Below are 15,739 nucleotides of genomic sequence, written 5' to 3'. Positions count from 1 at the left end.
TGGGACTGCATAACATAAATACGAGACTACATGACATAAAGATGGGACTGTATAATATAAATACGAGACTACATGACATAAAGATGGACTGCATAACATAAATACGAGACTACATGACATTAAGATGGGACTGCATAACATAAATACGAGACTACATGACATTAAGATGGGACCGCATAATATAAATACGAGACTACATGACATAAAGATGGGACTGTATAACATAAATACGAGACTACATGACATAAAGATGGGACTGTATAACATAAATACGAAACTACATGACATAAAGATGGGACTGCATAACATAAATACGAGACTACATGACATCAAGATGGGACTGCATAACATAAATACGAGACTACATGAAATTAAGATGGGATGCATAACATAAATACGAGACTACATGACATTAAGATGGGACTGCATAACATAAATACGAGACTACATGACATAAAGATGGGACTGCATAACATAAATACGAGACTACATGACATCAAGATGGGACTGCATAATATAAATACGAGACTACATGACATCAAGATGGGACTGTATAATATAAATACGAGACTACATGACATAAAGATGGGACCGCATAATATAAATACGAGACTACATGACATTAAATCGGGACTGTATAATATAAATACGTGACTACATGACATAAAGATGGGACTGCATAATATAAATACGAGACTACATGACCTAAATATGGGACTGTATAACATAAATACGAGACTACATGACATAAAGATGGGACTGCATAACATAAATACGAGACTACATGACATCAAGATGGGACTGCATAACATAAATACGAGACTACATGAAATTAAGATGGGACTGCATAACATAAATACGAGACTACATGACATAAAGATGGGACTGCATAACATAAATACGAGACTACATGACATAGAGATGGGACTGCATAACATAAATACGAGACTACATGACATAAAGATGGGACTGCATAACATAAATACGAGACTACATGACATTAAGATGGGACTGCATAACATAAATTCGAGACTACATGACATAAAGATGGGACTGTATAATATAAATACGAGACTACATGACATAAAGATGGGACTGCATAACTTAAATACGAGACTACATGACATTAAGATGGGACTGCATAACATAAATACGAGACTACATGACATAAAGATGGGACTGCATAACATAAATACGAGACTACATGACATTAAGATGGGACTGCATAACATAAATTCGAGACTACATGACATAAAGATGGGACTGTATAATATAAATACGAGACTACATGACATAAAGATGGGACTGCATAACATAAATACGAGACTACATGACATTAAGATGGGACTGCATAACATAAATACTTGACTACATGACATAAAGATGGGACTGTATAATATAAATACGAGACTACATGACATAAAGATGGGATAGCATAATATAAATACGAGACTACATGACATTAAGATGGGACTGCATAACATAAATTTCGAGACTACATGACATAAAGATGGGACTGTATAATATAAATACGAGACTACATGACATAAAGATTCGACTGCATAACATAAATACGAGACTACATGACATTAAGATGGGACTGCATAACATAAATACGTGACTACATGACATAAAGATGGGACTGTATAATATAAATACGAGACTACATGACATAAAGATGGGATTGCATAATATAAATACGAGACTACATGACATAAAGATGGGACTGCATAACATAAATACGAGACTACATGACATAAAGATGGGACTGCATAACATAAATACGAGACTACATGACATAAAGATGGGACTGCATAACATTAATACGAGATTACATGACATAAAGATGGGACTGCATCACATAAATACGAGACTACATGACATAAAGATGGGACTGCATAACATAAATACGAGACTACATGACATTAAGATGGGACTGCATAACATAAATACGAGACTACATGACATAAATATGGGATTGTATAATATAAATACGAGACTACATGACATAAAGATGGGACTGCATAACATAAATACGAGACTACATGACATAAAGATGGGACTGCATAACATAAATACGAGACTACATGACATAAAGATGGGACTGCATAACATAAATACGAGACTACATGACATAGAGATGGGACTGCATAACATAAATACGAGACTACATGACATTAAGATGGGACTGCATAACATAAATACGAGATTACATGACATAAAGATGGGACTGCATAACATAAATACGAGACTAAATGACACTAAGATGGGACTGCATAACATAAATACGAGACTACATGACATAAAGATGGGACTGTATAATATAAATACGAGACTACATGACATAAAGATGGGACTGCATAACAAAAATACGAGACTACATGACATTAAGATGGGAATGCATAACATAAATACGAGACTACATGACATTAAGATGGGACCGCATAATATAAATACGAGACTACATGACATAAAGATGGGACTGTATAACATAAATACGTGACTACATGACATTAAAACGGGACTGTATAATATAAATACGTGACTACATGACATAAAGATGGGACTGCATAATATAAATACGAGACTACATGACATAAAGATGGGACTGTATAACATAAATACGAGACTACATGACATAAAGATGGGACTGCATAACATAAATACGAGACTACATGACATAAAGATGGGACTGCATAACATAAATACGAGACTACATGACATTAAGATGGGACTGCATAACATAAATACGAGACTACATGACATTAAGATGGGACTGCATAACATAAATACGAGACTACATGACATTAAAAGGGGACTGCATAACATAAATACGAGACTACATGACATAAAGATGGGACTGCATAACATAAATACGAGACTACATGACATAGAGATGGGACTGCATAACATAAATACGTGACTACATGGCATTAAGATGGGACTGCATAACATAAATACGAGACTACATGACATAAAGATGGGACTGCATAACATAAATACGAGACTACATGACATTAAGATGGGACTGCATAACATAAATACGAGACTACATGACATAAAGATGGGACTGCATAACATAAATACGAGACTACATGACATTAAGATGGGACTGCATAACATAAATTCGAGACTACATGACATAAAGATGGGACTGTATAATATAAATACGAGACTACATGACATAAAGATGGGACTGCATAACATAAATACGAGACTACATGACATTAAGATGGGACTGCATAACATAAATACGTGGCTACATGACATAAAGATGGGACTGTATAATATAAATACGAGACTACATGACATAAAGATGGGATTGCATAATATAAATACGAGACTACATGACATAAAGATGGGACTGCATAACATAAATACGAGACTACATGACATAAAGATGGGACTGCATAACATAAATACGAGACTACATGACATAAAGATGGGACTGCATAACATAAATACGAGATTACATGACATAAAGATGGGACTGCATCACATAAATACGAGACTACATGACATAAAGATGGGACTGCATAACATAAATACGAGACTACATGACATTAAAACGGGACTGTATAATATAAATACGTGACTACATGACATAAAGATGGGACTGCATAACATAAATACGAGACTACATGACATAAATATGGGATTGTATAATATAAATACGAGACTACATGACATAAAGATGGGACTGCATAACATAAATACGAGACTACATGACATAAAGAGGGGACTGCATAATATAAATACGAGACTACATGACATAAAGATGGGACTGCATAACATAAATACGAGACTACATGACATAAAGATGGGACTGCATAACATAAATACGAGACTACAAGACATAGAGACGGGGCTGCCTAACATAAATACGAGACTACATGACATTAAGATGGGACTGCATAACATAAATACGAGACTACATGACATAAAGATGGGACTGCATAACATAAATACGAGACTAAATGACACTAAGATCGGACTGCATAACATAAATACGAGACTACATGACATGAAGATGGGACTGTATAATATAAATACGAGACTACTTGACATAAAGATGGGACTGCATAACATAAATACGAGACTACATGACATTAAGATGGGACTGCATAACATAAATACGAGACTACATGACATAAAGATGGGACTGCATAACATAAATACGAGACTACATGACACAAAGATGGGACTGCATAACATAAATACGAGACTACATGACACAAAGATGGGACTGCATAACATAAATACGAGACTAAATGACACTAAGATGGGACTGCATAACATAAATACGAGACTACATGACATAAAGATGGGACTGTATAATATAAATACGAGACTACATGACATAAAGATGGGACTGCATAACATAAATACGAGACTACATGACATTAAGATGGGACTGCATAACATAAATACGAGACTACATGACATTAAGATGGGACTGCATAATATAAATACGAGACTACATGACATAAAGATGGGACTGTATAACATAAATACGAGACTACATGACCTAAAGATGGGACTGTATAACATAAATACGAGACTACATGACATAAAGATGGGACTGCATAACATAAATACGAGACTACATGACATCAAGATGGGACTGCATAACATAAATACGAGACTACATGAAATTAAGATGGGACTGCATAACATAAATACGAGACTACATGACATAAAGATGGGACTGCATAACATAAATACGAGACTACATGACATAGAGATGGGACTGCATAACATAAATACGAGACTACATGACATTAAGATGGGACTGCATAACATAAATACGAGACTACATGACATAAAGATGGGACTGCATAACATAAATACGAGACTACATGACATTAAGATGGGACTGCATAATATAAATACGAGACTAAATGACATCAAGATGGGACTGTATAATATAAATACGAGACTACATGACATAAAGATGGGACCGCATGATATAAATACGAGACTACATGACATTAAAACGCGACTGTATAATATAAATACGTGACTACATGACATAAAGATGGGACTGCATAATATAAATACGAGACTACATGACCTAAAGATGGGACTGTATAACATAAATACGAGACTACATGACATAAAGATGGGACTGCATAACATAAATACGAGACTACATGACATCAAGATGGGACTGCATAACATAAATACGAGACTACATGAAATTAAGATGGGACTGCATAACATAAATATGAGACTACATGACATTAAGATGGGACTGCATAACATAAATACGAGACTACATGACATAGAGATGGGACTGCATAACATAAATACGTGACTACATGACATTAAGATGGGACTGCATAACATAAATACGAGACTACATGACATAAAGATGGGACTGCATAACATAAATACGAGACTACATGACATTAAGATGGGACTGCATAACATAAATTCGAGACTACATGACATAAAGATGGGACTGTATAATATAAATACGAGACTACATGACATAAAGATGGGACTGCATAACATAAATACGAGACTACATGACATTAAGATGGGACTGCATAACATAAATACGAGACTACATGACATAAAGATGGGACTGCATAACATAAATACGAGACTACATGACATAAAGATGGGACTGCATAACATAAATACGAGATTACATGACATAAAGATGGGACTGCATCACATAAATACGAGACTACATGACATAAAGATGGGACTGCATAACATAAATACGAGACTACATGACATTAAGATGGGACTGCATAACATAAATACGAGACTACATGACATAAATATGGGATTGTATAATATAAATACGAGACTACATGACATAAAGATGGGACTGCATAACATAAATACGAGACTACGTGACATAAAGAGGGGACTGCATAATATAAATACGAGACTACATGACATAAAGATGGGACTGTATAACATAAATACGAGACTACATGACATAAAGATGGGACTGCATAACATAAATACGAGACTACATGACATAAAGATGGGACTGCATAACATAAATACGAGACTACATGACATAGAGATGGGACTGCATAACATAAATACGAGACTACATGACATTAAGATGGGACTGCATAACATAAATACGAGACTACATGACATAAAGATGGGACTGCATAACATAAATACGAGACTAAATGACACTAAGATGGGACTGCATAACATAAATACGAGACTACATGACATTAAGATGGGACTGCATAACATAAATACGAGACTACATGACATAAAGATGGGACTGCATAACCTAAATACGAGACTACATGACATTAAGATGGGACTGCATAACATAAATTCGAGACTACATGACATAAAGATGGGACTGTATAATATAAATACGAGACTACATGACATAAAGATGGGACTGCATAACATAAATATGAGACTACATGACATTAAGATGGGACTGTATAACATAAATACGTGACTACATGACATAAAGATGGGACTGTATAATATAAATACGAGACTACATGACATAAAGATGGGATTGCATAATATAAATACGAGACTACATGACATAAAGATGGGACTGCATAACATAAATACGAGACTACGTGACATAAAGATGGGACTGCATAACATAAATACGAGACTACATGACATGAAGATGGGACTGCATAACATAAATACGAGATTACATGACATAAATATGGGACTCCATCACATAAATACGAGACTACATGACATAAAGATGGGACTCCTTAACATAAATACGAGACTACATGACATTAAGATTGGACTGCATAACATAAATACGAGACTACATGACATAAAGATGGGACTGCATAACATAAATACGAGACTACATGACATTAAGATGGGACTGCATAACATAAATTCGAGACTAAATGACATAAAGTTGGGACTGTATAATATAAATACGAGACTACATGACATAAAGAAGGGACTGCATAACATAAATACGAGACTGCATGACATTAAGATGGGACTGCATAACATAAATACGAGACTACATGACATAAAGATGGGACTGTATAATATAAATACGAGACTACATGACATAAAGAGGGGACTGCATAATATAAATACGAGACTACATGACATAAAGAGGGGACTGCATAACATAAATACGAGACTGCATGACATTAAGATGGGACTGCATCACATAAATACGAGACTACATGACATAAAGATGGGACTGTATAATATAAATACGAGACTACATGACATAAAGAGGGGACTGCATAATATAAATACGAGACTACATGACATAAAGAGGGGACTGCATAATAAAAATACGAGACTACATGACATAAAGATGGGGACTGCATAACATAAATAAGAGACTACATGACATAAAGATGTGATTGTATAATATAAATACGAGACTACATGACATAAAGATGGGACTGCATAACATAAATACGAGACTACATGACATAAGGATGGGACTGCATAACATAAGTACGTGACTACATGACATAAAGATAGGACTGCATAATATAAATACGTGACTACATGACATAAAGATGGGACTGTATAACATAAATACGAGACTACATGACATTAAGATGGGACTGCATAACATAAATACGAGACTACAAGACATAAAGATGGGACTGCATAACATAAATACGAGACTACATGACATAAAGATGGAACCGCATAATATAAATACGAGACTACATGACATTAAGATGGGACTGCATAACATAAATACGAGACTACATGACATAAAGATGGGACCGAATAATATAAATACGAGACTACATGACATAAAGATGGGACTGTATAATATAAATACGAGACTACATGACATAAAGATGGGACTGCATAACATAAATACGAGACTACGTGACATAAAGATGGGACTGCATAACATATATACGAGACTACAAGACATAAAGATGGGACTGCATAACATAAATACGAGACTACATGACATAAAGATGGGACCGCATAATATAAATACGAGACTACATGACATTAAGATGGGACTGCATAACATAAATACGAGACTACATGACATAAAGATGGGACCGCATAATATAAATACGAGACTACATGACATAAAGATGGGACTGTATAACATAAATACGTTACTACATGACATTAAAACAGGGCTGTATAATATAAATACGTGACTACATGACATAAAGATGGGACTGCATAACATAAATACGAGATTACATGACATAAAGATGGGACTGTATAATATAAATACGAGACTACATGACATAAAGATGGGATTGCATTATATAAATACGAGACTACATGACATAAAGATGGGACTGTATAACATAAATACGTGACTACATGACATTAAAACGGGACTGTATAATATAAATACGTGACTACATGACATAAAGATGGGACTGCATAACATAAATACGAGACTACATGACATAAAGATGGGACTGTATAATATAAATACGAGACTACATGACATAAAGATGGGATTGCATAACATAAATACGAGACTACATGACATAAAGATGGGACTGTATAATTCAAATACGAGACTACATGACATAAAGATGGGACCGCATAATATAAATACGAGACTACATGACATAAAGATGGGACTGTATAATATAAATACGAGACTACATGACATAAAGATGGGATTGCATAACATAAATACGAGACTACATGACATAAAGATGTGACTGTATAATATAAATACGAGACTACATGACATAAAGATGGGATTGCATAACATAAATACGAGACTACATGACTTAAAGATGGGACTGCATAACATAAATACGAGACTACATGACATAAAGATGGGACCGCATAATATAAATACGAGACTACATGACATTAAGATGAGATTGCATAATATAAATACGAGACTACATGACATAGAGATGGGACTGCATAACATAAATACGAGACTACATGACATAAAGATGGGACTGCATAATATAAATACGAGACTACATGACATAAAGATGGGACTGCATAACATAAATACGAGACTACATGACATAAAGATGGGACTGCATAACATAAATACGAGACTACATGACATAAAGATGGGACTGCATAATATAAATACGAGACTACATGACATAAAGATGGGACTGTATAATATAAATACGAGACTACATGACATAAAGATGGGACCGCATAATATAAATACGAGACTGCATGACATAAAGATGGGACTGTATAACATAAATACGTGACTACATGACATTAAAACGGGACTGTATAATATAAATACGTGACTACATGACATAAAGATGGGACTGCATAACATAAATACGAGACTACATGACATTAAGATGGGACTGTATAATATAAATACGAGACTACATGACATAAAGATGGGACTGCATTACATAAATACGAGACTACATGACATAAAGATGGGACCGCATACTATAAATACGTGACTACATGACATTAAGATGGGACTGCATAACATAAATACAAGACTACATGACATAAAGATTTGACTGCATAACATAAATACTAGACTACATGACATTAAGATGGGACTGCATAACATAAATACGAGACTACATGACATAAAGATGGGACCGCATAATATAAATACGAGACTACATGACATAAAGATGGGACTGTATAACATAAATGCGAGACTACATGACATTAAGATGGGACTGCATAACATAAATACGAGATTACATGACATAAATATGGGACTCCATCACATAAATACGAGACTACATGACATAAAGATGGGACTCCTTAACATAAATACGAGACTACATGACATTAAGATTGGACTGCATAACATAAATACGAGACTACATGACATAAAGATGGGACTGCATAACATAAATACGAGACTACATGACATTAAGATGGGACTGCATAACATAAATACGAGACTACATGACATAAAGATGGGACTGCATAACATAAATACGAGACTACATGACATAAAGATGGGACTGCATAACATAAATACGAGATTACATGACATAAAGATGGGACTGCATCACATAAATACGAGACTACATGACATAAAGATGGGACTGCATAACATAAATACGAGATTACATGACATAAATATGGGACTCCATCACATAAATACGAGACTACATGACATAAAGATGGGACTCCTTAACATAAATACGAGACTACATGACATTAAGATTGGACTGCATAACATAAATACGAGACTACATGACATAAAGATGGGACTGCATAACATAAATACGAGACTACATGACATTAAGATGGGACTGCATAACATAAATTCGAGACTAAATGACATAAAGTTGGGACTGTATAATATAAATACGAGACTACATGACATAAAGAAGGGACTGCATAACATAAATACGAGACTGCATGACATTAAGATGGGACTGCATAACATAAATACGAGACTACATGACATAAAGATGGGACTGTATAATATAAATACGAGACTACATGACATAAAGAGGGGACTGCATAATATAAATACGAGACTACATGACATAAAGAGGGGACTGCATAACATAAATACGAGACTGCATGACATTAAGATGGGACTGCATCACATAAATACGAGACTACATGACATAAAGATGGGACTGTATAATATAAATACGAGACTACATGACATAAAGAGGGGACTGCATAATATAAATACGAGACTACATGACATAAAGAGGGGACTGCATAATAAAAATACGAGACTACATGACATAAAGATGGGGACTGCATAACATAAATAAGAGACTACATGACATAAAGATGTGATTGTATAATATAAATACGAGACTACATGACATAAAGATGGGACTGCATAACATAAATACGAGACTACATGACATAAGGATGGGACTGCATAACATAAGTACGTGACTACATGACATAAAGATAGGACTGCATAATATAAATACGTGACTACATGACATAAAGATGGGACTGTATAACATAAATACGAGACTACATGACATTAAGATGGGACTGCATAACATAAATACGAGACTACAAGACATAAAGATGGGACTGCATAACATAAATACGAGACTACATGACATAAAGATGGAACCGCATAATATAAATACGAGACTACATGACATTAAGATGGGACTGCATAACATAAATACGAGACTACATGACATAAAGATGGGACCGAATAATATAAATACGAGACTACATGACATAAAGATGGGACTGTATAATATAAATACGAGACTACATGACATAAAGATGGGACTGCATAACATAAATACGAGACTACGTGACATAAAGATGGGACTGCATAACATATATACGAGACTACAAGACATAAAGATGGGACTGCATAACATAAATACGAGACTACATGACATAAAGATGGGACCGCATAATATAAATACGAGACTACATGACATTAAGATGGGACTGCATAACATAAATACGAGACTACATGACATAAAGATGGGACCGCATAATATAAATACGAGACTACATGACATAAAGATGGGACTGTATAACATAAATACGTTACTACATGACATTAAAACAGGGCTGTATAATATAAATACGTGACTACATGACATAAAGATGGGACTGCATAACATAAATACGAGATTACATGACATAAAGATGGGACTGTATAATATAAATACGAGACTACATGACATAAAGATGGGATTGCATTATATAAATACGAGACTACATGACATAAAGATGGGACTGTATAACATAAATACGTGACTACATGACATTAAAACGGGACTGTATAATATAAATACGTGACTACATGACATAAAGATGGGACTGCATAACATAAATACGAGACTACATGACATAAAGATGGGACTGTATAATATAAATACGAGACTACATGACATAAAGATGGGATTGCATAACATAAATACGAGACTACATGACATAAAGATGGGACTGTATAATTCAAATACGAGACTACATGACATAAAGATGGGACCGCATAATATAAATACGAGACTACATGACATAAAGATGGGACTGTATAATATAAATACGAGACTACATGACATAAAGATGGGATTGCATAACATAAATACGAGACTACATGACATAAAGATGTGACTGTATAATATAAATACGAGACTACATGACATAAAGATGGGATTGCATAACATAAATACGAGACTACATGACTTAAAGATGGGACTGCATAACATAAATACGAGACTACATGACATAAAGATGGGACCGCATAATATAAATACGAGACTACATGACATTAAGATGAGATTGCATAATATAAATACGAGACTACATGACATAGAGATGGGACTGCATAACATAAATACGAGACTACATGACATAAAGATGGGACTGCATAATATAAATACGAGACTACATGACATAAAGATGGGACTGCATAACATAAATACGAGACTACATGACATAAAGATGGGACTGCATAACATAAATACGAGACTACATGACATAAAGATGGGACTGCATAATATAAATACGAGACTACATGACATAAAGATGGGACTGTATAATATAAATACGAGACTACATGACATAAAGATGGGACCGCATAATATAAATACGAGACTGCATGACATAAAGATGGGACTGTATAACATAAATACGTGACTACATGACATTAAAACGGGACTGTATAATATAAATACGTGACTACATGACATAAAGATGGGACTGCATAACATAAATACGAGACTACATGACATTAAGATGGGACTGTATAATATAAATACGAGACTACATGACATAAAGATGGGACTGCATTACATAAATACGAGACTACATGACATAAAGATGGGACCGCATATTATAAATACGTGACTACATGACATTAAGATGGGACTGCATAACATAAATACAAGACTACATGACATAAAGATTTGACTGCATAACATAAATACTAGACTACATGACATTAAGATGGGACTGCATAACATAAATACGAGACTACATGACATAAAGATGGGACCGCATAATATAAATACGAGACTACATGACATAAAGATGGGACTGTATAACATAAATGCGAGACTACATGACATTAAGATGGGACTGCATAACATAAATACGAGACTACATGACATTAAGATGGGACTGCATAACATAAATACGAGACTACATGACATTAAGATGGGACTGCATAACATAAATACGAGATTACATGACATTAAGATGGGACTGCATAGCATAAATACGGCACTGCATAACATAAATACGGACTATCTAACATAAAGATGGAACCACATAACAACATGATGAAACATCACATATGTTTCGGCGTTCCATAGAATTGCATGTGGTTAATCAAGATGTGACTGCTGATGTCATTTCATAAAAATCTAATTCATGTTATACCGAAAATAACGTATGGCATAGTGTAAACAGTATATGCTTCCCGAATAATTTCTAATTACAGAATTACTAAATGTAACTTACCATAAAAATAGTGACATGAATGAATACATGTACATATTTTAATCAGGTTGAAGTTTGTCAAGGAAGATGTGAAAAAAAGAATTTGGGTTGCTTCAAGTATAAAGGTACAAATTGTATTCTAGTGTTGTCAATATTATTTGTATTAGAAAGATGATCTTATACTTATACAAAGATGAAATAGTAAATAGATTGTACAAAAATTATTCTCACCTACACATCTGCCATTATCAATAATATAAACCAAACAATGTTTTTACATTTGCAGATTACCGTGCGATTGGTAGCCCTGATCAACCACACAATTCCTGGGTGTAATCATTCGTCAAAATCAACTATTATAAACCCGTTATAATTGTGAAATTGTTACTTGCTAAAGTGGGAATCTCTAGTACACCAACGTGTGTTTACTGTGGTGAAGCAGACAATTGTAAACATTTTATTTTTGACTGTACCATAGTAAAATGTTTTTGATATTTAATTGTAGAATTGTGGAACCATGTTTTAAAAAATATATATACCATAGAGTTTAGACATATCATTCTTGAAAACGATTGGCATGAGTCTTATCATAATCTTATCATATCAGTCGCTGCTTTTGCAATATGCAAGGCACTACTAATTAAACAAGAGAATATTTAAGGATACTTTGAGTTATGTCCTATTAACTAGAAAACACTGAACGAAATTGTTAAAGTAGCGAGACTATTATTTGTGTTGAAAATTACGAATTTCACATTTATTTATTTATTAATTGATGAAATGCACTATAAACTTTCATATTATAAAGTTAACATAACATAGAATGTCATGTAAGTTCGTTAAAATGTAGATTTTCTGAATGAAAGCAAGGCAGCCTCAGTAGTGTTTGCCAAAATCAACAACACGGGTTTAATCTGTGTGCCTACACAAAGATTAACTCAAGACAATGCATTTTTGTTCGCCACCACTGGTTATGTTGATATTTGCATCTCCAGTGAGCGCAAACAATTAATGGGAAATTTGGTTCTTCCATATAACCTTCATGATTCATGATTACTTTTTCTCACTGCCTACTACGGCATGAAAGGTCCGACCATGGACGTGCTACCATTAGTAGATACATGGTCCGACATACTAGAAGTTCTAATCACACACACACACCCGGTTGTAAGTATTGCAAAGTCCTGAGAAGTATGAATGTTATTGTTCGCACTCTGAAATCAGACTACTATCTATAGTCATAGACGTGTTAGTATGTTCATGCTATAGTAGTCTGAGCCCTGAATAATCGATGCAACTAATCGAAGTTCTGGGAGCGTTTATTGTACACCTGATTGTGCTGTGACTGCTCGAGCTTTGGGTTTACGTTGCCGACTGCTTGATTGTTTGGTGGCCCAACTGCTGCCCGTCTGCATTTGGGGGCCTAGATGTGTTATCAGTAGCTTTCTGATACACAATGAGTGTTTATAACACTTGCGTGGTTGGTCTCCGCCCATGTTTGTTTCACTGATTAACATTTGCATATGAATGTGTCAGACACAAGGTCACACGGCCACTAAAAAAATCGTTGATTTTGGTGTTCTAAACTGCGAATTATAGCTATCCCATTCTTTTAGTTTTTGGTTTCCAATAGCCTTATACGTTTTCTAGGAGTTTATGTTTTTCAAAATACGAGGTCTTTAACAAAAAATAACGTATACTTATTGTACAAACTATTTCGTGAATTATTTACCAACGTAATGTGGTTTGAGTTGGGGGCAATGCGGCTAAAACAGAAATTAAAATTCAGCACGTTACTTTTTAAAACGCGTTGCTTGAATAAAACTGACAAGACACATTCACTTAACCAAACTATTGAACAAGGAAAAGTGAAAAAAAAATCTTATCACCAGATACAGAACAGTGTCAAGTGTACACACTGTACCAACATGCAGTTTAGCACCAAACAAGACACAAGTCGAATAGACTCAAAGCTATAGTGTGATGACACATGAATTCACGCACTGATAAACAAAAATGCTAATCCTTCAACCTATAAATTATCATTGTCGCGACCTTTGACCCCAGCCACTATGTCTCATTCCAATAGATTATTTATCACAATGCATTCAGTCGGTAGTTATGCTCAAACTGCAAAACTTATATTATAATGGAAAATTTGCAACATCACAATTATAATCCTACAGACTGATCTGAGTTATCTTAATACTCAATAGGAACTATAATACTATAAATTATGTATTAACAAAATTATAATGAAAATATATGAAAGTTTGAATGAAAATAATTTTATATTTAGAAAAAAAGGTGTCGTCATCTATATGACAGTATTTGATAGTGTAGACGTGTGTTAATAGTTGAAAATATGCACCAGAGGTTAACTCTGATTCTA

General features: G+C 34.3%; 1 protein-coding gene across 1 annotated transcript in view; it reads left to right on the top strand.

The window, feature by feature from the left end:
- The window catches only part of LOC144355732 (uncharacterized), a 55,677-nt gene extending 41,831 nt beyond the window's left edge, over positions 1–13,846 (top strand). The window contains exons 3-4 of the mRNA XM_085498766.1: positions 13,415–13,472; positions 13,634–13,846. Of these exons, the coding sequence (XP_085354892.1) occupies positions 13,415–13,472; positions 13,634–13,683 (108 nt within the window). The 3' untranslated portion in view covers positions 13,684–13,846. The remainder of the gene's footprint in view (positions 1–13,414; positions 13,473–13,633) is intronic.
- The last annotated feature ends 1,893 nt before the right edge of the window (positions 13,847–15,739 follow it).

This window comes from Saccoglossus kowalevskii, chromosome 5 (genome assembly GCF_978046115.1).
Source record: "Saccoglossus kowalevskii chromosome 5, keSacKowa6.1, whole genome shotgun sequence".
Lineage (NCBI taxonomy): Eukaryota > Metazoa > Hemichordata > Enteropneusta > Harrimaniidae > Saccoglossus > Saccoglossus kowalevskii.
This window is presented reverse-complemented; position numbering and strand designations above follow the sequence as displayed.